Source organism: Pituophis catenifer, unplaced genomic scaffold (assembly GCF_029215685.1).
Source record: "Pituophis catenifer annectens isolate HBS135680 unplaced genomic scaffold, rPitCat1.0.hap2 SCAF_3, whole genome shotgun sequence".
NCBI classification, from domain to species: Eukaryota; Metazoa; Chordata; class Lepidosauria; order Squamata; family Colubridae; genus Pituophis; species Pituophis catenifer.
The window spans coordinates 124,818,246-124,844,415 of NW_027256883.1; the positions used below are offsets into that span (position 1 = coordinate 124,818,246).

Consider the following 26,170-nt stretch of genomic DNA (forward strand, 5'->3'; position numbering starts at 1 on the left):
TCCCGGACAAGGGGGCCATTCAAGCCCCGGCGCGCAAGCCCCGCCCCTCGGTTCAGCCAGCCCCGCCTCCGGCCTTGCAGGTTTGCGGCCGCCTTTCCTGCCGAATTTACTGGTGACGTAGGTGCCGCAAGAAGAAGCAGGAATCCCCCGCCCAAGCCCTGGGGATTCAGATGGGCGGAAGCCGGCAGCTTGAGCGGGTGGTGGTTTTGCTCGCTGGTCTGTTTCTGTACCCATAGGAAATTTTGGCTAATCGGTCTATAACCATATGAAATGTCGACTAAACCTGAGCCATGGTTTGCCGAATAAACCCTGGTGATCTGGCTGGCCACAATATGCTCAACCGTGAACCGCCCGCAACGTTTGGGTTCTCACAATCCACGGAACCCTTCACAGAATCCAGCCGCACCTTAGCTAAACGTGATGTGCGAATCCAGCATAATTGAAGGGACTTTTTTTTTTTAAAAAAACTCCATCTCAGGATTCTTCTGTTGTTTCTTAACGTTCTGCCTTACTAACTTTGCAATTAAATGGCTACAAATTCTGCAAGGTGTGACCTTTATGGCTCATTCTGTGCAGATGGACGTGTTCGGATGGCGATTTTACATTTCAGAGGTATTGATATCTAAATGTGAAGACTGGTGATTCACAGTCACGTTTTGATTCTAAAAATATCAGATTTATGGTGGTGTGGGAAGGCCCACCCACTCACCCACATCCTAGAGAATGAAATATTTTGGGGAATATTAAAAGAGGCAGAATATTATATTTCCCCAAACGAGAAATGGAGAAACATGTTCTTAAAGGCAGAAAGCAGCTCCAGTCTTCCTGTCTTAGGAAAACAGCCTCAAGCAGAAGAGACTGGTTTTTTGGAATGGATATTTTGTATCCATTCAGAAAGACTGGGCCATTCTATTCAAAATTAAACACCTTCAGCCACAACCTCTCACAGAAGGCTGGAGCTGATGAGATTTTAAAAAGTAGAAAAATAAAGACTCCTAAAAATCTACATTCCCCCACCCCATTCTAAGGACAAGACAGGACCTTTAGGACATAATAGTATTTACTGACCACCATTAGAATAGCAAAAGACACAAGGCTCACAAAGTTGCACAACCCCCTGGAGCATCTCAAACCCAGAACCTTATAAAAATCTACCCACTCACCCAGCCAATTGGTCAGCCACCCCAGAAACATGCTGCTGGAAAACCAAATAAACAGAGACCTCCTTTTCATGCAGCCTGCCGCCATTTTATTTTAAGCATCTTTCTCCCAGCTTGGAACTGGACCAGATTTTTCTTCCATCAGTGGTCTAGGTTCAGTTCTTTGCAGACTGATGTGATCTGCTTCTTTAATAGAGAAATAGGATCCTGGAGGAAGATCGGGGTTTAGAAATATGAAATATAAACAAAATATAATAAAAGTGGTAGTACAAACACTGCATATCTGTATGATTTTATTGTTGGTTGTGATGTGCAGTTTGATAATATTAAATGGAAGCCATATTTTTAAAAATCATTACAGTTCTTGGGGATTTGCATAGATCTGACTTTTACCCACTAATATATACTGCTCAAAAAAATAAACGGAACACAAGCAGAAGACATCCGAGATCTGAATGAATGAAATAGCCTTATTAAATACTTTGTTCTTTACATACAATAGTTTATACACTGCTCAAACAACTAAAGGGAACACAAAACTACTGTATGTAACGAACAAAGTATTTAATAAGGCTATTTCATTCATTCGGGGGGCTTTCGCCCAGGTTCGCCTGGTGCGCCAGTTGCGCCCTTTCCTAGACTAAGATGCCCTTCGCACAGTCACTCATGCCCTGGTTACTTCTCGCTTGGATTACTGCAACTCCCTCTACATGGGGCTGCCCTTGAGGTGCACACAGAGGCTCCAGCTGGTCCAGAATGCAGCCGTGCGGGTGGTTACGGGAGCTCCCCGTTACTCCCGTGTAACACCTCTCCTACGCGAGCTGCACTGGCTACCAGTGGTCCTCCGGATCCGCTTCAAGGTGCTAGTACTTACCTTTAAAGCCCTACATGGCTTAGGTCCGGGGTATTTGCAGGACCATCTCCTACCCACCTCCCACCGTCCTGTCCGCTCACACAGGGCTGCCCTCCTCGGTACCGTCAGCCAGACAATGATGGCTGGCAACGTCCAGGGGTAGAGCGTTCTCTGTAGGCGCTCCTGTCCTCTGGAATTAGTTACCCACCGAGCTTTGGACGGCGCCTGATCTCCGCTCCTTCCGGACTTAAAGACTTGGCTGTTTCAACAAATGGGTTGACCCTGATCCTTGGGTTTTATTATTTTATTGTCATTTTTTTTTTTAATTTGATTTATATGCCGCCCTTCTCCGGAGACTCAGGGCGGCTTACAATGCGTTAAGCAATAGCCTTCATCCTTTTGTATATTTTATACAAAGTCAGCTTATTGCCCCCACAAACTGGGTCCTCAATTTACCTACCTTAGAAAGGATGGAAGGCTGAGTCAACCTTGAGCCTGGTAAGATTCGAACCTGCAGTAATTGCAGGCAGCTGTGTTAATAATAGGGTGCTTTAGACAACTGTACTACCAAGGTTTTAATTGGGTTTTAATTACGTTACCTTTTATTATTGTATGTTTTAACCTGTGTTTGCCGCCCTGAGTCCTTAGGGAGAAGGGCGGCATATAAATTTTTGGAAATAAATAAAATAAATAAATTAAGTCAGATCTCGGATGTCTTATGCTTGTGTTCCCTTTATTTTTTTGAGCAGTGTATTTTAAGCTTCAGGATTCTTTTGTTGTTGCTGGGATGTGGAAGAAGTGTAAGGAATACAGCTCCACTAGAGCCTTTCCTCACCTAAGCTCTTTGGTGTACCTTGTAATTATTATGTAGTGAAATGACGGCTGACCTGAATAGCTAAGGAAGTGCATTGTTATAATGAGGGCACTGAAAATGCAGAATTCTGAGTATACTCATTGGCTGATGAATAGCCAATGACATGTTTCTCCTTCCCAGTATAGTATTTCTAAGAGTTAGTCCTTCCCTGGGTTTAACTAATCAGGTTGGCCTCATCACATGATTATAACTTCTCCCCAAAGTGGGGGTGTTAAAATGAAGTATACACATAGATAAACTTGATAGTTTTTTCCTGAAATGTCAAGAACTGATACAAGATCACCAGCTCTTTTCAAACATTAGAAATGCAAACGTAGTCCTTAACTTACATGCACAATTGAGCCCAAAGTTTTTGTTGCTAAGCAAGACATTTAAGGGAGTTTTGCTCCATTTTGTGACCTTTCTTGCCACATTTGTTAAGTGAATCACTGCAATAACACCTGGCTTAGCCATTGACTTTGCTTGCAGATGGTCACAAAAGGTGACCACATGATCCAGGAACACTGCAACGGTCATAACTATGAGTCAGTTGCCAAGTGTCTGAATTTTGATCAGGTGACCATGGGGATGCTGCAATAGTAAGTGTGAAAAACGGTCGTAAGTGACTTTTTACAGTGCTATTGTATCTTCGAATGGTTACTACATTAATTGTTGTAAGTCAAGGACTATCATTAAAACTTTTCCATAATAATAACAAGCAATTCAGAAGCTTTCCCTGATTGGGCCTTGTTTCTCTACTAGCTTCCATTGGGACAAGACCTTGTAAGAATTTGCTATAACTATTATTAAGGAGTGTTAAATCAGCTTCCTCCCATGAAAAAAGCTAAAGGAGGTAATAATCTTATTTTTTAAAAAATGATGATCTTTCTAAATTTTAAACAGTTTTAAAGAGTTATCTTGCCAATTACATGTGGCTAAATTTCAGCATTGCTATGTATGTGTTGCAGGGAAAAAAACAACACAGCCGAAAAATTGATTGATGCCACATGTTATTACTATCTTAAATACTACTAAAACTTAAGAATTGTGGTCTTTAACTGGATGAAACAATGCAGCATAGGGCAACAATTTTTGAACCTAGGTACCTCAAATGGGATAACTTACAGAATGTGTCCAAAATGCCAATGGAATGAAATTTGAAAAAGTTGTGGTTGCCTTTGCATGACTGAACTGCTGCTACTGCTTCAGAACATGATCTTCATTTTCAATATTCTGTGACAGCTTCCCAGCCAGTTTAGCAAACACTTGCTCCCTCCCCCACTCTGCATCAGCCATTTACCTGCCTGCTGGGAAGGAAGGGAGGCTTCTGATATTCCCTGGAAGCTTCCCACAAGGACACTCAATGGGGAAGCTGACAGGAAGTCAGAAGTCATTTCCATTCTGACTGCTTTTTTGCCTACCTGTGGTCATTCTGTTTTTCTATTTAGGTAAGGAAATATCTCTGAAACGATGACCAAGAGGACATGGGTTGTCTAGTGCCATTTAAACATTAGAAAGAAATTGTATAGTCAACTGAGTAGACCATTATTACCAAGTCTCCTGCTGCATTGGACTTTTACATGAAGTATCTTGTGGGTGTGATCAAACCTATTGTAATAGCAATTGTAATATATTAAGAACTAAGTGAATTTCTGCATGTGCAGTATTGATCGATTTTTCCTTTCTTTGTGGCCCAGGATTAGGCTTATCTGGTGGTGGGATTCAAATAATTTAACAACCGTTTCTCTGCCCTAATAATTGGCTGGGTGGGTGTGGCCATGGTGGGTGTGTCCAGGGGGTGTGACAAGCAGCACTCAGACTCCTGCACTCCCCTGGGAGCAAAAATGGGTCAGAGGGGATGCGCTGCCCCCTGTGCCCCGTTTTGGGCCTAGTAAGCCTTTTTGTAGCCTCCTGGGAGTGAAAACGGGCCGTGGGGGGGTGCGCCTCAGCCCTGCACCCCATTTTGGGGCTAGGAGGCCTCCCTGAAGCCTCCTGGGAGCAAAACGGGCCACGTGGGGACACGCCGCTCCCCCTGTGCCCCATTTTGGGCCTAGGAGGCCTCCCTGCACTTACCTGGGAGCCAAAATGGGGCACATGGGGACTCCTGGAAGAGGAGGGGCAGGGCCACCCAGCAATTTAACTACTGGTTTGCCCAAGCTGGTCCAAACCGGCTGAATCCCACCACTGGGCTTATCCCAACTTTCCATGCAGATCTTGGCACCTAGTAATATAGCCTGTTACTTCCCCAATGCTAGATTTTCTCATGGATTGTGAAGAATTCTGATGTGAGGATACCCAGGTCTCTTGAAGATTTCTTAAAGGCAATAGCCCAGGAGAGGATTCCATTTAAATTTTTGCATTAAGAATTCTTGATTCTACCATTATGGTTCATTATGGCATTTACATATATGACATTCCTGACCTCATTAAAATGCTTTTTATCCACAAGGTCAGAGTAACAATAATTGTCCCCTTTGTCAATAATGATCCTGTCTTTGTTCTGAGCCAAATAGTGAATTGTGAATGTACCATTTTCTAGAGGCGAGGGGATATTTCCCTTATTGCTTTTCAGCCTTCCCTGGGAAATCATCCATCAGTTATATCACTGCTTCAGAATGGGTGGGATTTTTTTTGTCAGAACTGCCTGTCTTCTTCAGGCTGATTTGTCTCAGCCTACCCACCCCTTTGCAAAATACAATGCACCCTTAAATTACCAGATCTGATTTTCTGCACCAATTAATTTTGTTTTATAATGAAGTCATTATGGAAACAATGCGACACTGAGAATTTTCCATCTGAAGAGATATTTGTTAACCAAAAAATTTTTGGTTACAAATGCATAGAATGATGCAAAGGGTCTTAAAGATTAATATTGCTAAAAACATAATTCTTTTTATTGGGATTTATGGACAGTGGATTAAAAAAGACTCATAGTAGCTTGATATGTTAGTTAGATGCTAATTGCAGCAAGCTTATTTGATGCACAACAATGGAAGAATAATATTCCCACAGTGGAGGAATGTATTGTGAAAATATCAGAATTAGTAGAAATAGCAAAAACTGACCTGGTTTTGTCAGAGAACATCTTTTTTCAAATGACTGGAAATCTTATATGGACTTTTTGCTGAAAGAAAAAAAAAGCTGGATGATTTATGGATTTGAAGATTAAGAAAGGTGCTGGCTAAAATGGCAACTGAGGGATCTGCAAAATATTCAAGTGGGAGAGACAATAAGATTGTAGTTTTCTGTTGAAAAGGTCGAAAGTCACTTACATATTTCTATGAAATGTTTCAATAAATATAAATAAACTGTGATACCAGTTAATAATAGGGCCCCCTTCTTCCAATTAGTGAGTTAAAATAAGGTTCTACTGTAATGTGACAAACAAAACACCACCACCCCCAAAACAGTAAAGGACGACTTGAGAGCAGAAGTAGCCCAGAAGGCAGGAAAATGAACCTTGCCATATTTGCGATTATGGTAGGTAGTTTCTATAGAGCTGCACAAATAACATTGTCTAGGGCAGGGGTGTCAAACTCAAGGCCTGCAGGCCCAATCTAGCCTGCAGGGTGGTTAGACCTGGCCCGCGGGGCCACCCTGGAAACAGCAAAGGACTGGCCCATAATGCCTCTGCCAGCGAAAACAGAGCTCGCGAGGGCTGCCCCCCCAAGCTCTGTTTTTGCTGACAGAGGGCTGCAGGAGGCCATCACGGTTGAAAATAGGGCTCAGGGACACCACATGCAGCCCTCCCGAGATCCATTATCGCTTGCAGAGGGCTGCAGGAGACTATCGTGGCTGAAAATGGGGCCTGGGGGGGCTGCACATTCTCCTCCGGTTCCGTCTTTGCTGGCAGAGGGCTAGCAACACAAACTAAAAACAAAACAAAAGGAGAAATGTTTCCCCTTTTGCATTTGAGCATCCAAGAAGGGACAGGAAAGGAGAAACGGAAAGAAAAAGAAAAAGAAGAAGAAGAAAAAATGGGAAGAGAGCAAGGAAGGAAAAATAAGGAAAGAGGGGAAGGAAGAAAAAGGGAGAAGGAAGACAGAAGGAAAAAGAAGAGAAAGAAGGAAGGAAGGAAAGGAAGGAAGGAAGGAAGGAAGAAAGGAGGAAGGAAGGAAGGAAGGAAGGAAGGAAGGAAGGAAGGAAGGAAGGAAGGAGGAAGGAAGGAAGGAAGGAAGGAAGGAAGGAGGGGAAGGAAGGAAGGAAGAAAGGAAGGAAGGAAAGAAGGAAGGAGATTATAATGAGAGGGAGGGAGGGTCTGAGGGAAGTCCTGCCTTAGCACTTGGCCACCACAGGTGCCCCCGACACGAGTGACATTGAGCTGGCCATGTCCACCCCAGCCATGCCTATCCTGGCCCCCCAAGGTCAAACACAACCCTGATGCAACCCTCAATGAAATTGAGTTTGACACCCCAGGGGCTGGGGAACCATCTCCTTTTACTTTATGGCTAAAAGGAAAAGGAAAAAGGGTGAACAAGCAGGAAAAGTCCAGTACAACATTCCTCATTACTTTCTAGATCAGTGGTGGTATTCAGACGGTTCTATCCGGTTTGGGTGAACCTGTAGCGGACGCTGCAGGAAGCTCTGCCCACCCACCCGGACGTCATCATATCCCTTTTCTGAATCTCTGTGCATACACACGCTCACATTTGCGAAATGGTAGCGAAGGTAAGTGAATGCCACCCCTGTTCTAGATGTAATTTTTGTGTCAAAACAGTGGAAAAAGCTCTCTTCTTCCCCAGTAGAAATAGTAGAAATCTGTATTCTTTTTGGAAATCTAGAAATTGTGTCCAAACAATTGACAGAAGTCAATTGACAGAAGTTTGTGTGCTGCATCTGAGAATGATTAGGAATTTACTATAAAGTTAAATGACCATGCTCAAGTGTTACTACAAGCAGTCCAGTGGTGGGTTGCTATAGAACCAGTAGTGAAATCGGCGGGAGGCTTCACCCACTGACCCCGACGTCATCAAAATGCTTCTGCGCATGCGCACATGCGGCCCCATTGCAAACCAGTAGTAAAGGTAGGTAGAACCCACCCATGAAGCAGTCCTCAAGTTACCACAACAACTGAGACTCAAATTTCCATTGCTAAGCAATGCGATCATAAAGGGCAATGCCATCTGATTGCATTGCTCAGCGACAGCAATCCTGGCAGTCCCCTTACTATCATTAATTGAATTCCACCAGTCTAAACCCAAACCAAACCATTCCCAGTTTCATCCCTCCCAGCCCCAAACTTTAGTAAGAGGCTGCCTCCTCCTCTTCAGCCCCGATACCCACCAACTCCCTTCCACGTTTTCCCTTTTAGCTGCCTTGCACTCCACTGCCCCCCCAATTATCCGCTGCCTTCACAGTTTTCTTCCTATCTGGCCTTTTATGGGCAGCTGATGGTTACACCAGGCTTCCTTCTTGAAGCCACACCACCTCCTTGTTCAAATTATGTGTTCTTGTTCAAGTCACGTGAGACCTTCATATGAAGTTTTGGAAGGCTTCTGAGGCAGTCATAAGTGCAGGAAAGGTGCCACACACTCAAATTTTGACCTCCGAGATGCTGCAATGGCCATAACATCAGGGACTGGATGTAGCTACCCATTTGTTCAGCACAGGGGTAGGTTCTACTTACCTTTACTACTGGTTTGCATCGCGCCTGTGCACACACTTGCTTTGCGCATGCTGTTCTGCGCATGTGTAGATCATCTATGATGACGTCCAGGTCAGTGGGCGGAGCCTCCTGCCGGTTTTACTACTGGTTCTTGCAAACCAGTCCGAACCGGGAGCAACCCACCACTGGTTCAGCACCACCGTAAACATCCACTGAACAAAGGGTCATAATTCAAGGACCATTTGTATCTACAGTACTATTTATGTATTCACACACACTTCTTTTGCTTAATTCTTTTGGGGAATACATCTTGCATTCATCTTTAATAGGTATATAGTTCCCTATTGTATATTTCACCTGAGTAGAGTAACTTGTGAACAGATCTGTTTTATTCATGTTGGTCTTCAATATATTGTCAGAACTAACTTTTGAGAAAGCAATTTATGGGCTAATATGTTACTATGTAAGATGTTAGATTTTATGTATGCATCCCATAATGTTAAAAAAAGAAAAGAAATATCTTTACCTGAATAGATGTAGATTTATTCTGTACAATTTTTACAAGCTACTTGTAACTGGAGGAGGAGCTACAAACCTGGATGCTGAAGCCAACTGATAACTTTCTTAGAAGGTGAATTCTTTTCTAAGTGGTAATTTCATTCTGTTGGTGAGAAAAGTAGGTACGATGTGTGGAGGCTGTAAACTGTTCCTTTCTTCTGGATTGTTTCTGATAAGTTTTAAAATGGTGAGTTTGTCTTGTTTATTTCTTAAACTCTTCCAGGAATTACTTGCTGTTTTTTAAAAACACTTTCAGTCTTAATATTTTCTACATTTTCTTTTCATTTATGAAACTTTTAAAATTCTGAAATGATGCTGGTTTTTAAAAACTATTTTAGGTTAAGATCAATAGTTAGTCTTAATTGATTTAGACTTTAGACTATATGCAATCTCAAATGCAGAAATGTTTTACAATACATTAACATTTTCATCTTATTGCTCAATTATTTATTTGCGTAGCAGCATTGGGTGTTTCATTTTTATGAGATAGTGCAGGATGAAAATGTACCTTTATTATAATTTTTTAAACTCAATTTATAATTTAAAAGACATCCTTTTTTAAAAAAATGAAAAACTCACTTTAACCTTATTATTTCTTTAGAGCTGTAATATAGTTGTTAGCCCAAAAATGAGTTTTATGATTCCTGTATTCTGTGCTTATTTAAAAGCTTGAGCTCAGTTCAATTTATTCCCTAGTATATTATTTTGGTGTGATCTATTGACACAGCTATTCAGAAATAAATCAGCAATTCAATCCAATGCATAACTATTTAGCAATGAGGTTTCGTGAATTAAGCCTGGCTGCCTCAACTGTGTAATATATTTTTGTGTTTGCAAGTGTCAATTGGTCTAAAGAGCAAGTTTAACTTATCAACGGAGTGGCCTAGAGATCTTAACGAGATAAACATTTTGGCTTGGATCCAGTTATGGCTGGTGGACAACAACAAGTCATACAAAACAAATTATATCCCTTAAAGCACCATAATGCATATGACAATTGTGGCCATAACAGGAACATGGGATAGAATGAATATTTGGAATTCTCTTACTAGATTTGGGGGTTTGCATTCAGATCTTCTAGGAAAAATGGTAGGATTGTGTTTGGGTTTCACATATCTGTGTGTCAGCAACTGGAAACTTTCCCTTCTAGAATAACAGACAGATTTTGAAAGGGAAGATTCATTAGTAATATGAACTTTTGAATACTAGCCCATTTCTTTCATAGCTTTGTGATTATCATATTATTTAATTAGTCAACAGTATTATTATTATTATTATTATTATTATTATTATTATTATTATTATTTAGATGTAAAGAGATTTTAAATAGAGATTTATATGTAGACATGAAGGCTCTTTTAATAGACTCTTATGTGCATAATATTGAAAACTTAAAATTCATAAGTAGGGAGTAACTCCTATTGAAAACATTCAGATGTCCAGTACTTCAGTGAAAATTCCTAGTTATTCTGCCATTATATTTTATTTTTAAGGTAAATATCTCAGTGCTTGTTTCTGTTACTAATTTTCCAAATCTTTCTTTACAGATTATTTCTGCTGGCACAGGTAAAAAATTTTTTTTAAAAAAAATGCCATTAAAAAAATATATATTAAAAATGTACATTTTTGCAAATGCTTTTAGAACTTAATAATTGAAGGACTTGCATTGCATTTGGATATTTTCTAAATTGTAACCAGGAAAGTGGGGAAAACTGAACATGACTTTTGTATCTGTTTTGCAGGTTTCACAGTATCTGTTTATGATGTGACATCAAGAACTGTTTCTCTTCGTTGGCCTAAATTTCCAGGTGCCTCTTTGTACAGAGTCACAGCAACCCCTGTCAACACTTTGGGTCATACTCTGATGGGCCATTTCAGTGATGTTACACTTGTAGGTACTTTGTCATCACTGGCCCCCAACATAGTTTACACTGTAATGGTGGATGCTGTTGATAAAAATGGGGTTATACTAGCTGAATCACTCATAAAGCAGTTAACAGGTTAGTACCAGATAGTTTGAAAAATGAGAATTGGGTGACTGGGAATTGTGGGAATTATATTCCTATTTCCCAGGATATCTGCAGAGTGCCACATTGAAAAAGGTTTGTGCGATCAATCGTGATATGCACGGATCAGCAGTCTTAACTAGTTAAAGGACTCTCTTTGATCTTGATTTAGCCCTCCCTTCAGAAGTCCAAGAATTGGGCTCTACTGTGCGACTATGAATCCATCTTCCTTTCACTATGAACAAATGGAAATAAACTGGACAACTTCATTGTATAAATTGTACACAAATTGTACACTTCTATTCCTCCCACAAATTTTCCTTTTAGATCTATCTTCTTAATGCTAATGGGTGTCAGCCTTTCTGGGTAAACCACACAGGAAACATTACTAGATAACTAATACTATTTTATTGTAAGGCTACATTAACAGAATCTTTTAAGTCTGAAGGTACAAACTTCTCACTATCTGAACAATTAGGCTGGGTCCTTCCTAAATTTCTTTCTCTAACTGCTTCAGTACTTCATGAGGCCTCTGTCTTTTTTGTCTGATTGTTTCCTAGGCAGCATTTCTTCCCTTCGTCCTTCAAGGTCATTCACACATTCCATTATAATGGGGGTTGATGAAAAATTGTATCAGCTAATCCTATCAACTGCATTTCACAAACTAGGTTTTTCTTATTCTGAATCACAAACTAGGCCAATGAAAAATTAGCCAATTAGGGTCTGGGTGGTTAGCTTACAATTTACTATAAACTGTAAAAGTTGTGTTTAGTTAACCTTGGGTTAAGTGTGTCATTGGAGTGTATTTGATTCATCCTTTCCAATCCTTTCTCCTGGACTTCTTACAATTCATCAGGCAATTAGCCGCTTCAATTTGGAATCCCGATGACAAAGCATCCACTGTATTCTTTGAGATATATTCATCTCTGTGTTTAATTAGAGAAGTGTACAATAAAACAGTTAAACCCATAGAGGATTTCTGTAATGAAATAAAATGAAACACTGTGTTCTGAGTTTTACTTTCCCACAGGTCTTTATTTTGTGAACAGAAAATTTAAATGTGTTTTTGAAAAAAAATACTTGCAGTGAAGTAGAAAGTAAAGACATGCTATTTCCGCTACTATACTTCCTTTTTCTGAATAATTTCTTACTAGCGCAAACTTTTGTTAAATAAGCATCCTTGCAAAAAAATTTGTGTGTGTGTGTGTATCTGAATAGCTAGTTAGTAAGCACTGAATGAAAGAATGTACTGGCTTAGGGGAAATACAAGGGAAATATTGTTCAAAAAGAATTCACCTTTCTTGCATTAGAACAGCTCCAGGAAAATTGCCAAGGTTTCTGAAACCCCATTTATTGTGAAATTGCTGACTGAGAATGCAGTTTCTTTTTCTTTTTTCCTGTCATTTCCTTCCTGAATTCTCTCTTCCCCTGCCTATAATTTTTTCTCTATTCAGAAAAAGTTTTCATATACAGGTAGTCCTCGACTTACAACTGTATACAGGTAATCCTCATTTAGCAACTGGTTATAGTGGCACTGAAAAAAGTAGCTTACAACCAATACTCACTCTTACAACCTTCACAGCATCCCTATAGTTACAGGATCAAAATTTAGGTGCTTGGATGGTTGAATAGAATAGAATAACAGAGTTGGAAGGGTCCTTGGAGGTCTTCTAGTCCAACCCCCTGCTTAGGCAGGAAACGGCCTATACCGTTTCAGACAAATGGTTATCCAATCTCTTCTTAAAAACTTCCAGTGTTGGAGCACTTACAACTTCTGGAGGCAAATTGGAGTGTCCCAAGATCATGTGATAACCAATTGTGACTTCCCAGTTTGCTTCTGACAAGCAAAGTCAATGGGGGAAGCTGGATTCACTTAATGACCATGCTGTTGATGTAACAATGGCATGATTTGCTTAACCATGACAGAAAAGGCTGTAAAACCTGGCACAATTCATTTAACAACCACCTTGCTTAGCAATGGAAATTCTGGTTTCAATTGTGATCATAAGCCGAGGACTATCTGTACTGTCCCCAGTGTGGTCTTCTATTATGTTTCTGGAATCAGATACTGATAAGAAAACACATATTATGAACAGAGTAAAGGCATCCAAGCTTTCAGAGTTCCTATCTTTGAAAGAAACATTCACATTCAGCAACTTTCAGTATGACGTGTCTTGATTTTGAAATGATTGAGGTTCTCCTCCCTTTGTTGAAGCTCCTGAGATTCCCATAATTGACCAAGCCTATTCAAAGTTGAGTACCAGTATCACAGTGGAATGGGCAGCTGTCACTGGGGCATCCAATTATCTTCTGACAGCACAGGACGGAGAGATGTTCATTGAAACAATAGTCACAAATTCACCAGGGACTGTGACAGGATTGAAGGCCGCTACGCTGTATAAAATCACAATTCGATCTATAAACACAGGAGGAAGAAGTCAGCCTTCCCCTTCAAAGAAAGCAAAGACAGGTACTTTTTGATTTTATTCAGACACTATGCAAGTTATTAAATATTAAAGTGATTTCTGCAACCAAAAGTAGGACTGTGCAAAGGTTTGGATATGGAGGAAGACACAGTAAATTCTACATAATGCATGGGAATGTTTCTCTAATGCTAGTCATCAGAACAAATATATTGTTTCCTGGACTGGTGCTATAACTTCAGAGGGTGGGCATGTAAAAGGAAATGATACAGTTGCTTTAAAGAGTTGCAGTCAGGTAGCATATGTACTTTTTGTCTTGAATCCAAAGTGCTGCATAGCCAATAAAAATATCAATGCAGTTTTCCGATTAAGGGGTTAATTTAAGAAATCTACTACAAGTAACCTATCAACCGGCTAGGAATATTTACTTATCTGATGTGTTCATTTCACGCTGGAAAATTTATACTACATAACGTTCTGACCTTCAGTAATGGAATATAGTAATGCACACCATCTAGGACTTCTCTTGAAAAGATTTAGAAATTTCATTTGGTGCAAATTGTACTGTTAAACAATACTATAGACTAGCTTGGGCCAGGTGTATTAGCTGCCAGTTTATTTGTACTTAGTGTTGACTTAAGCACTTTACAGAATATGTTTTCCAATTTGACACTTTCCCATCATCTATTATTGTCTACTAAAGAATTAGGATCCATAAAAATATTGAACCCTTGTGTCCATGAATTGTAGGAGGAAATATGAGTTTTATAGATATTTATAACAGATGTATTTTTACGGTAGACAACTGCATATTGCTGTGTTAGGATATGTATGCCAATAGTATACAAACATTATCTAAGAAACATCACTACCATTATTGACTTAGACTGATATGTTGCCTGATTTCACCTCCATTTACCCATGTACCAGAACTCACTAAATCTAATCTGTATTTTCACATTTACAGTGCTCGCTGCTCCTATGCTGATAGCAAATTCTCTGAGTTGTAGCAACATTGTGGTTAGCTGGAATGCTGTATATATGGCTGTTGGATTCTCTGTGTCTATCATAAGATCAGATGGTTTGGGTAACATGTTAAAAGAAAATACCACCAACAACTCCTTGACATTTTTCAGTTTAGATCCAGGAACTCTCTATACCATCAAGGTATATGCATGGGATATTAATGGGATACCTGGAGATGATTTTACCTACAATCAAAGAACAAGTAAGAAGCCAGCATGTTTTTGCAAGGAACAATTGAATTTCAATAAATATCATAATGATTAAAGAAAAAGATTTTTGTTTATTGCCCATGGATTTAGTAGCAACAATACTTGAATAACCATTGCATTTTCAATGTTACTGCTTTCTTTGAAGTGTTAATACCATGGACTGTTGTAGATGATAAAGAGTGAAAATATAAACAGTTTTTACAACTGATCTTCAAATTGGGCAATTTAAGCAAAATTATCACCAAACATCAGGGAGCTGATGTTGCCATTTTGGCTACCTTGGTTTCTTCATTGCAAACACCTTTGCTATTCATATAGCAAAGGTAAGCATTCATATAGATTTATACCTCACATAGAGTGAGAATTTGCTTAACAATGTTAAGTTAAATAAGCTTCCCACAGTAAGCCAAACCGTAAACCAAGATTTGACAATTGTTATAAACTAAACCAGAAGGGAACATACTGTACCATAACTTTAGTGTGATGGTTGAAGCAGATTATACAGTTTTGATGATAGTTTTGATTAAAAGCTCTTTTTGGTTTTGTTTCCATTCAAATGACAGTGGGATGTTGTTAAAACTGTATTCCAGGGCCTCATGCACCAGGAGACGTTCAAGTGGTCTTTGACAGTGGGTCTTTGGGAGCAATGGTTTCTTATATGCCGACAGAAGGAGCTTCCAGTTACAGCATTGCAGCCTATAGCAACAGTTCCAAACGAAACTGTAGTTCTATTTCCATTTCCTGCACTATCTCATCGTTGGAGTGTGGGGCTGAGTATTCCCTGGTGGTTATAGCAAGCAATGAAGCTGGTTCTAGCAACCCCTCAGAGGCTGTGATTTTCAAAACTGGTAGGTGAACATGCACAATCCAAAAATTATAGCACACAGAGGAATATAAGACAGAAAGACACATGGACTATTTTTATGGAAATAAAATATCCAAAATATTGAACTGTCTTTCTTATAAGATTGCAAGGCTTGTTTTATGAGCTGCCTCCACTCCTTTTAGTTCAGCTAGTTCTTTAGATATTTTGTGTTTGTGTGTGTGTATATCAATCTTGAGTACTGGCAATTGCCTGGACAAATCTTGGTAGCATTTTCAGAAATAGTTTGCCATCTCCTTCTTAGACACTAGAGAATGTAACTGGTACATAGTTACCCAACTGACTTCCTGCCTAAAACAGGACAAGAATTCATAGTCTCTCGGTTTCTTGTTTAGTAATGTTAGTCTTTTAGATCCGGGGTCTCCAACCTAGGCTACTTTTAAGATTTTATTTCAACTCCCAGAATTTCTCAGTCAGCATGGCTGGCTGAGGAATTCTGGGAGTTGAAGTCCACAAATTTTAAAGTTGCCAAAGTTGGAGATCTCCATTTTAGATCATATGCAAGAATAATTTCCTCCAAAATCTACAAGAGTGCAATACTGACATCTGCTTAATAAAATTATTTTAAAACAAAAATTACTTGATAGTATAAAAACATATTGATAACATGTACTTATAGATCTGATTAGTATTTGTCCATGTGCTTGTGAGTGGAGGTGTTACTGCTGCTAGATATAGCAGGCACTATGCTCCGTAAAGGAGAAAAGCAACCTAGAATTAAAGAGAAACTTCCTAACAATGAAAACAAGTAACCAGTGGAACAGCTTGCCTTCAGAAATTGTGCATGCTTCACCACTGGAGGTTTTTAAGAAGAGACTGGACAGCCACTTGTCTCAAATTGTATAGGGTTCCCTGCTTGAACATGGGGTTAGTTTAGAGAAGACCTCCAAGGCAGTGGTGGAATTCAAATTTTTTTACTACTGGTTCTGTGGGTGTGGCTCGGTGGGCGTGGTGTGGCTTGGTGGATGTAGTGTGGCTTGGTGGGCATGGCAGGGGACGGATACTGCAAAATCTCCATTCCCAACCCACTCCAGGGGAAGCATACTGCAAAATCCCCATTCCCTCCCCACTCCTGGGGGAAGGATATTGCAAAATCTCCACTCCCATCTCACTCTGGGGCCAGCCAGAGGTGGTATTTGCAGATTCTCCGAACTACTCAAAATTTCTGCTACCGGTTCTCCAGAACCTGTCACAACCTGCTGAATAACACCCCTGCTCCAAGGTCCCTTCCAGCTCTATTCTGATTGATTAAAGACCATTTCTGACATTTGCTGTGTAAGTTATGCAACATGGACTGATTTTTTTTGTCATATTCTTTGGCTTTAGACTGAGCTACAACAGTGATTGGCATCTTTAGTACAGGTGGACCGATAAAAGCAGATGTTCTACAAAATTACGTCATATCACATGCAACAGATGAACATTTTTCAAACATCACATTGTTGGCAATTGTAAAAGTTGCTGCAGTTGTTATTGTCCTGAGTTTTGTTTCGTATGAGAAAAGTTAAAGAGAGTTTTGTTAAAATCTTTACAGTCCCTTGTGCTCCGGAATGTATAACCATTGAGGAGAAGGAACCAGGCAGTTTGGCTGTGTTATGGTCAGATGTTGACCTTGGTGATTATTATGTGGCTTTTGTGAAAAGTGATGATGGCTTGGAGGTGCACTGCAACACATCATGTACCCGATGCCTTTTCCAATCAGATTGTGGCTTCACCTATTTCATTAGTGTCTTTGCCTATAACAAGGCCGGTCAGAGCCCTTTAGGTGACATATTTAACTATACTACAGGTAAGGGTCAGTTTATTTCTGTATATTTGCACAAAGTTAGCAATTGCTTTAATAAATGATAAGGGCAATAATTACATGACTGTCATGGCCAGTGACAAGTTTTCATCTGTAATGGTGTTAAGCAGTACAGAAACAATTCCATCTCTGCCTGAGGAATGAATTGTTTAGATGAAAGAACCAGGCTGGTGTCAACCTGGTTTTAATTCAAGGATGAGCAATTATTCTTTCCCTCTTGTTGAGGTTTTTAGTTCTGGAGGAATCATCTCTTGATTACAGTACTGATCATATGGCCTGGGTTAAAAGCAAGAAGTAGACTGGTCCTGAAATGTCTTCAGGAAATCAGACTACTGAAATGCCTACTTCCAGTTATGATTGGATGGCTTTTTATATTAGAAGATCCTTGATGACCCAACAGTAGGACCATTGCCACTTGGAATAGTGGTGCTGAAGTACCCAAGAGTTGTTCAGCAATTATTTCTTCTATCATAATATTACAACATAAGAACCCATGACTAAATCCTTATTTGGGATGTTTGCATTGCAATAATTTGCTTTATTATTTTTTAGTATTGTCTTAATCCCAACCCTGCCTTCTTTTTTTTTCCTTCCTTTTAGCACCTTGCTGTCCTAGTAATTTTAGCCCAGTCTTTGTGTCTAGTGACACGGTTCAGATTATCTGGTCTCCTGTCCGTGGTGCTGAAATGTATGAAACCAAAGCTGTTGCCCTGACCAGTGAGTTACTATGCCATGATACTGCCACAACGTGTACCTTCTCTGCCCTTGAATGCAGCACTCAGTACAATATCACAGTCTATTCATTCAGTGAAATCAGAGGCAGCAATATGTCATGTGAACCTAAACAAGTGACAACAGGTATGACTCTAGCCTTTATTTTAGAGCAAGACATCAATTATAATAAGAGGAAATGAGACTTGAAAATAAACTAATATTTGCTATCTTATGATGTCCATGTTGGAAGTGGCAGAAGAAAATGACTATACGTACATTTATCACACTTCAAAGTACTTTTGAGAGGGGGGAATATCCAAGAGAACAACTAAAATAAAACTGCTTTGCATTTCTTTTGAAAATTTGGGTATTGTTTTTCCCTATAGTAACTGTTTCTTATTGTCTGTTAAGCACAATTACAGCAAAGGAATGTTGGCTAATTTTTCTTTGTTTTATTTTGGCTCTAATAATATAGTATCAATATAGTTAAGCACTTGATTACATTATTTTCATTAAGTAAAGTATTCTTCAGGTCAGGCTGGATTCTTAAAATCTCCATAGATATGTCTACATAATATTCTTGGTGACACTATAGAAGTGAATTTGGCCATTGGTCTTTTTTTAAAAACATGCCAGTCTAGCCTACAGCCTTGATCTCCTTCACAAGTTTGACCAAATTCTGCTTAGCTTTTGGTAATACACAGTTCATGACACCAATGATCATTTGGGATTTGTTGTAAACTACTGACAATTATTTTTGTTGAATCTAATAAAATACAATAAATAAATATTAGAGAAGTTTATGCCACACAATCTCTTAAGAAAATATTGAAAATTATTATTTTGAAATTTCAAATAAAAATTTGAAAGAACATGGTTGCAGAGAGAGGACATTTTGCAGTATGTGTGTTTCCACTGTTGTATTATTGGACTTTCAGTAAAATTGCTGATGTTATAATGCTCTTTTAATACAGTATATGTCACAAATAAGAATGTGGTGTTTTCTCTGCTCTTTCTATAACCTTTCAGCTCCGTGTAGCCCAGAAATATTAAACATCTCAAAGGACACTCTTCCTATAATTAGTGTGTATTGGCATGCCCGTAGTGATGGAGCAATGTATACTGTCACAGTAAAAGGAGAAGCAGGAAAGTGGTATTGCACAAGTTCTGGAAATTCATGCTCTATCCATAACCTTCCGTGTGGGTCCCTGTTTTTTATCAATGCTGTAGCAAGTACAGAAGCAGGATACAGTTTGCCTAGTTACAGTGTCCCATTAGAGACAGGTAAGGAAAGTATTTTTGTTGTTATTAGTTGTGAACTTGTGTCCGACCCATCGTGACCCCATGGACAACGTTTCTCCAGGCCTTCCTGTCCTCTACCATCCTCTGGAGTCCATTTAAGCTCAAGCCTATTGCTTCAGTGACTCCATCCAGCCACCTCGTTCTCTGTTGTCCCATTCTTCCTTTGCCCTCAATCTTTCCCAGCATTAGGCTCTTCTCCAGTGAGTCCTTCCTTCTCATTAGGTGGCCAAAGTATTTGAGTTTCATCTTCAGGATCTAGCCTTCTAAAGAGCAGTCAGGGTTGATCTCCCCTAGGACTGACCGGTTTGATTGCCTTGCAGTCCAAGGGACTCACAGGAGTCTTCTCCAGCACCATAGTTCAAAGGCCTCAATTCTTTGACACTCAGCCTTTCTTATGGTCCAACTTTCACAACCATACATTGCAACTGGGAAAACTATAGCCTTGACTATACGAAGGAAAGTATTGCAATAATACAACTGAAGTCACCAGTGTGCAGTATGCACTTATTACAAACATCATCCCCCCCCTTGCTTTAAACAGCACCACAACTGGTTTGTAGGCCAAAATTATAAAGGGCCCCCATACCATAGATATAATGTGGTTGTCCAGCACCAAACTGGTTGTAGAAGGACTATAAGAACACAAACTTGTTCTTAAACAGAGAATGTAGCTCCACCTGACATACTGTAGATGTATAATTCTGAAATAAAGCCACCAGCAACAATACAGTAATCCTCAATTTATGACCACAATTTAGCCCAAAATTTCTGTTGCTAAGTGAGACATTAAAGGAATTTTGCCCTATTTTGCAACTTTTCTTGCCACAATTGTTAAGTGAATCTGGCTTCCCCATTGATTTTGCTTGTCAGATGGTCACAAAAGATGATCCCTACAACTGTCATAACTATGAGTCAGTTGCAAAGCATCTGAATTTTGATCACATGACTTTGGAGATGCTGCAACAGTCATAAGCGTAAAAAATGGTCCTAAGACACTTTTTTCAGGGCCGTTGTAACATTGAACGGTCACTAAATGAACTGTGGTAAATCAAGGATTACCAGTGCCATTTTTTTCTCAAGTAGTATTGAAATATTTATAGGAAGATGTATGTTACACAAGACGTGATAGATCTGTTATCCATGTTACTGACATTTTATCAGCATAAATAGCATCTATTGCCAAAGTTGCTAAAATACTTTAGTCACCCCTTAAGAACATGGCTGTCTGTACAGTATTTAAAAGAAGGCTAGTATCAAATGCTAAACATTTTCTTCTTTTTTTTCAAGATCCTTGCTGCCCAGCTGATCTTTTAGTAACTCAAGTGACACAATCTGTAACCAATATCAGCTGGTCTCCTGGGACTGGTGCAAAGACATACATAACCATTTTGGAATCAGACCAAAGACAAGCCCGGTGTCATACTCTCCAAACCTCTTGTCTCCTGGGGTGCATTATTTGTGGAACTAACTACACTGTAACTGTCAAAGCAGTTAGTGAAACGGGTTTGATCTCTGATTGCATATACAACGGATTTTCTTCTAGTAAGTATGTGAAATTGCTGATTAAAACTGTTGTTGAAATACGAGAATATAAAAGAATGTTTGCATGCAATTAGTAATTTATGTTCATGGGCTTGAAATCTGAAAACGGTTAGTGAAAAAGAACTTACAGAAATGGCCTTTCTGGATCCTCTCCTCTCAACTCCTGTTTTTCTAGAGCAGGGGTCAGCAACCTGCGGCTCTGGAGCCCCATGTGGCTCTCTCACCCCTCTGCTGCGGCTCCCTGTCACTCAAAATATGCATCACAACCGCCAATGTGTGACACCCGCCGGCACGCGATTTATTGAGCTTTTCAACCCCCAGTAGGCCAACCATGGATAAATCCAAGGAAAGAAAAGTTTCAAAAGAAAATGTTTACATATGTTAGTATTGTGGCCGCTCAAGAAATAGTCAGGCACGGGAAGGGTTTTGTGGCTCCCGGTGTTTTATTTTCTGTGGGAAACGGATCCAAATGGCTTTTTGAGTGTTTAAGGTTGTAGACCCCTGTTCTAGAGAATCATTGATACTTCAGAAGAGAATGATCTTCAGCGTCTAGCCAGGCTGTCATCAAGGCCAGTCCTACTTCGTGTGTAAGTGGTTATAGAGAGGATTGTTCAAACTGAATAGGAGCATCATAGATTCCCTCACGATGTAATCCCTTATGTCCCATTCAAAGTCTTTGGTAACTTTTACGGAAATCCAAGAATGCAGATAATCTCCGTGTAACAACAGCAATTGGGACCAGAATTTCCAATATTAATGATGTGCAGTGTTACATGATCACATTACTTCATGACACTAATCCTGGCAGTTCTGCTTGCCATTGTAACCCCAGTACTGGGTGGGCCATTAAATTGGAAGAGGCAAGAGTCCCAAGCACCCCCATGTGGGGGTACAAAAGTGCCATGGACAGATGTTGTGGAGTATGGCTGTGTGTGCGCATGAGTGCCATAGGGTGGTCTGCAGATTCTATGGCAGATGCTTGGAAGTACGGTTGAACTGATGAGGGCCTCAGATGGGTGGTAGGGAGTGCTGGGGGCCGATGAGAGCCACAGGTAAGATGCTGGATGAGCACTAGAGAACACAGGTCTGATAGTGGGGGGCCATCAGTGGGATGATAAGGCTGTGGAGGGGGCATTAGGGAGGATAGGCTGGCAGGTGGAGGCTGCAGGTGGGTACTACAGAGTGCAGATGGAAGAGCTCTAAGGGCAGGCATGCTACAGAACTTGAGTGTCCATGGGGATGCTATGGAGTATGAGATCCCTGAGATCTTCTAGTGGGGCTCCTTGGAGTAAAATATGATGAGAGTAGTTTACGACCTTCCTTGCCAGTTTCTCCATCGACTTTGCTTGGAAGGGAAAGTTACAAATGGTGATCACGTGACAGCAGGATGCTGCAGCTGTTGTAATTGGGAGCCAGTGCCTGAAACATGATCATGTGACCATGGGGATGCTGTGACGGTTGCAACTTTGAGGATTTGTTGCAAGTACCATCATAAATTTGGTCACTGAATTAGTGGTTGAAGTTAGAGGAGTATCTATAAGAGCAAGAAAGCCTTCATGAGTTTTCTTTCGTTATGACACTCTACTTGTTATGTCCCCTCATAATAAATAGGTACATGTCATACGTAACTAATCCAATTTTTATATCTGCAGCCTATGTGATGCCTGATTATGCGGAATAAGAAATCTTTTTCAGTTTGCTGTCCTGGCTTCGTGTATGTGTCAAGTAAGCCTAGTGCTTGCCTGGACTGGTCCCTGCACTTTTCTTGGCAAGATAGTGATTCACCATTGCCTTCTTTGTAATTTGTGAGAGAATAATTAGCCCAACGTCACTCAGCTGGATTTGTACCTAGAGTGAGACTAGAATTTCTAGCCTGGTGCCTTAACCGCTACCCCAAACTGGCTTTCTGGAGGCTGCAAAAAGTTTGATCAGAGGTGTTATTGCTGTGGTGGAGGAAATGGTTTCAGGCTTGTTTCTTTAGTTTTAGGATTTTGGGAGACAGGCAGGATTAATGGGGAAAATAGTCTTTTAAACTCCTTTGAAAATGTTAGCTCATCCCCTCTATGGCTTGCAAATAAGGCATGTGTAAACTTTATACTAGCTGCATTTTGCTAACACTTATAACACTTATTTATGATGATTTAATGGTCATAAAACTAATCAATTCCAACATACTGTATAATCCAGCCTTCTGAGGTTGAAAGTGACCTGCTTGACTGAAGAACCAATAGGTAACTGACAGGGTTCACAAAACAAATACTAAAGTTGTAAAACCAAACACACACACATTATATAGATTATGAAAATCCTACCTCCTTCCTTTTGCTGAAACGAGAACAGTATCAGAACACCATTTAAGTTTTCACTGATATCTGTATAGAATGCTTTTAAATGCCAATAAGTGGTAAGAAATTTAGGTATTCAACAGTGCCTTTAAGTCACTAAAGCTGCAATTTATTTTATTTTCTCTTAGGTGCTTGCTGTCCATCTGGGGTTAAATTATACAGACTGGGCAACAATAGCATAAGAGTATATTGGCGCAGTTCAAAAGAGTCAATAAATTACAGCACAAATCTATATGGCTCAAAAAGAAATTTCACCTGTATATCCACTGGAGCCCTGACATACTGTGACATCACCGAGATACCCTGTGGGGACGTCTATATGGTGGCAGTGTCACCACTAATTGATCATAATAGAGCAAAGCTTGCATTTTGTCCTAAGAAAATGTATTCAGGTAAAAACCCTAAAAGGGATTGCAATAGTAAAAAAATTTGGGGGGACCGCATATGCAGAGAAATAAAAATACTGTATTTTTCGGAATATAGGACACACCTTTTTCCCCCCCTAAAAGGGGGTGAAAATTTAGGTGCATCTTATACACCGAATGTAGCTCCGGCCACCCACTGGCCCCCACCCTTTGGCCTCTGCCTCACAGCAATTTACCTCCTTGCAATAAGCAGCAAGAAACAGCTCATTTCAGCTTCAGCACAGCCTAATTAGCACAAATTGACTGGATCAGCCTCCTGACTCTCAGCTGTTTTGCAGAGGCCTCTGCTGCTTGCTGCAAGGAGGTAAATTGCTGGGAGCAGATTGTTTTTTCTCCTGCTAATCAAGCTATGCTGAAAACAAAAATGAAAGTAAACCAGGCTGTTTGCTGCAACGAAGCAAAATTGCTGGGAGGCAGAGGCAGATTTCTTTTTCTTGTTTTCCTCACCAAAAAAGGTAGGTGCGTCTTATAGTCCAGTGCGTCTTATACTCTGAAAAATACGGTACATAGAAATTATTAATCTGGTTTAAGATGATGTCTGGCTGGGGCATTCTGGCAGTTGAAGTCCACAAGTCTTAAAAAAGTTGCCAAGGTTGGACACCCGATTTACACAATGACTGGCATGTACACTATTATCATTGCCAGATTGTCAGCCCATCTTTGTGATGCCTACTAACAGCATGAGAACTCTCTACATGGTGTAGAAGCAATTATTTTGTAATACATCATTTTCATTCTAGAGACTTGCTTCTCATTAATCTAGTCCATGAAAGCTTGTGACACTGTTGATGAGAATTTTGGAAAAACTACTAGCATTTTAGAATTAATGTTCTATTCAACTAAGATTCAAATTTACTAGTGTTTCTGAGTGCATGTATGTACATTTTAAGTCAGTATCGATTCCCGATGACTGCCTGGACAATTTTCTTGCCAAAGTTTTTCCGATGAGGTTTGCTTGCTTCCTGGGGAAGTTGGTGTGACTGGCCCAACATCATCCAACTGGCTTTGAGACTAAGGCGGGACTATCTCCTGTTTTCTAGGCTGCTGCTATCTTAACCACTAAACTCTTACCCAGCTTTATCCTAGATTAGTTTCAAATATGAATGTATTTACAAGTTTATAAAGTTACACATTGATTTCATTGTATAAAACTCATCCAGCAATTTTAAGCTTTTTTTTTTTTTTTTTTAATAAGCCAATGTAACCTTTTTGATAAGTTTTGCTCTCTTAAATACTTATATTTGCATATTTTTCTTCTAGTGACATGTTCGGGAAACTCAGTAGGAATGGGTAAGTGGATTCTTAATGAACATTTTGGTTAAGTTAGTGTTCTTAAGTTAAGCTTCAACTAACTGGATATTTAGATATTTGTATCAGAAACTCATCCTCTCCGATACAATTTCTGTTTTAACATTGGTATTTTCTACATAGACATACATAATCAAGAATGTCTATCGATCTATGTTCAGAACTACATGAAATTTGGTATGCAGTATACTACAAACTTTAAGTTACTAAAATCTTAACACTTGAAACTGCTAAACGTAGCTGAAGGGAATGAACTAAATGTGATAAGAAAGCACTCTGCCTAAACCAACCTCAAGACATGTTACTTAACCCCGAAGGAAGCAAAAACCATTACCAAAGCCAGAGGTTGCTTGTATTTGATTGATCGCAAAAAGTTAAGGCCTAATTAATACACAGCGGAGAGACTAGGGCTGTTGAAAAAGCATTTCAGAAAGGTGGTTATAGCAAACCATTTCCATATTGTTATTCATAAAAAAAGGAGTGTGTCCATGAAGCTACCAGTTTGGCTTGCCCTGAAGATAATTTCAGTTTTAAATTTTCAAGTGAATTTTCGGAATTACCTTCCTTCTTTATGACTAATCCTTACCAGAAGTAGCAAAGTATTTTAAATCTGAAACTTTCTGCACTCATAAGAGATCTATCCAACATTACTAGAACTGCGTTGTCTAAACATTGTTTTGCACTCAGAAGCAATCAAGTTTAAACAATGTGTTAGGATATTACCTGGGGCATTAGAAAAGCAGATTGAACTTGGACTGTTTCAAAAAATAAACATTATACAGTATATAAATTATCCCTACCTATCTTGAATAGGGAAAAACCCATTGCCCTGAAAGAGATTAAGGTCTTAGCACTTCTATTACAAAGTAAAACACCAGATAAACATTGTTCATAAAGGGTCAAATTGAGATAGAGTATATAAAAACTCAATACCTTAATTATTGGATTTAAATGTATATTTTAATACAATTTTCAGTGATTTACAGAGGAAGAAGTGCAGATCAGCATCAGGTGCTGAGTGAAAAAACTGAAACAATCCCGTAAGAATATTTAAAACTATCTTTGAACTGGAATGTAATGCTCTTTATGCCTTTTCATTCTATATCCAGCTTCCACTGTACTTTTTTTGGATCACTTGTTTCAACAGATGTGTA

The 26,170-nt window shown here is 39.6% G+C and overlaps 1 protein-coding gene across 1 annotated transcript; it reads left to right on the plus strand.

Annotated features, from left to right (window-relative positions):
* Positions 1 to 9,156: 9,156 nt before the first annotated feature.
* Positions 9,157 to 26,060, plus strand: FNDC7 (fibronectin type III domain containing 7). The gene is made up of 13 exons (XM_070939331.1): positions 9,157 to 9,216; positions 10,577 to 10,595; positions 10,772 to 11,029; positions 13,251 to 13,505; positions 14,426 to 14,686; positions 15,284 to 15,541; positions 17,111 to 17,365; positions 17,981 to 18,238; positions 19,124 to 19,378; positions 20,684 to 20,938; positions 23,412 to 23,675; positions 24,969 to 24,998; positions 25,993 to 26,060. The coding sequence occupies exons 1-13, from the start codon at positions 9,157 to 9,159 to the stop codon at positions 26,058 to 26,060; spliced, it is 2,496 nt and encodes an 831-aa protein (XP_070795432.1).
* Positions 26,061 to 26,170: the final 110 nt, after the last annotated feature.

Excerpts from the sequence above, each read along its gene's own strand:
- FNDC7 (XM_070939331.1), top strand. The coding sequence starts at position 9,157 with ATGTGTGGAGGCTGTAAACTGTTCCTTTCTTCTGGATTGTTTCTGATA. Across the intron at positions 18,239-19,123 it reads ACCTAAACAAGTGACAACAG|CTCCGTGTAGCCCAGAAATA; the intron begins GTATGACTCTAG and ends ATAACCTTTCAG. Across the intron at positions 20,939-23,411 it reads ATACAACGGATTTTCTTCTA|GTGCTTGCTGTCCATCTGGG; the intron begins GTAAGTATGTGA and ends ATTTTCTCTTAG.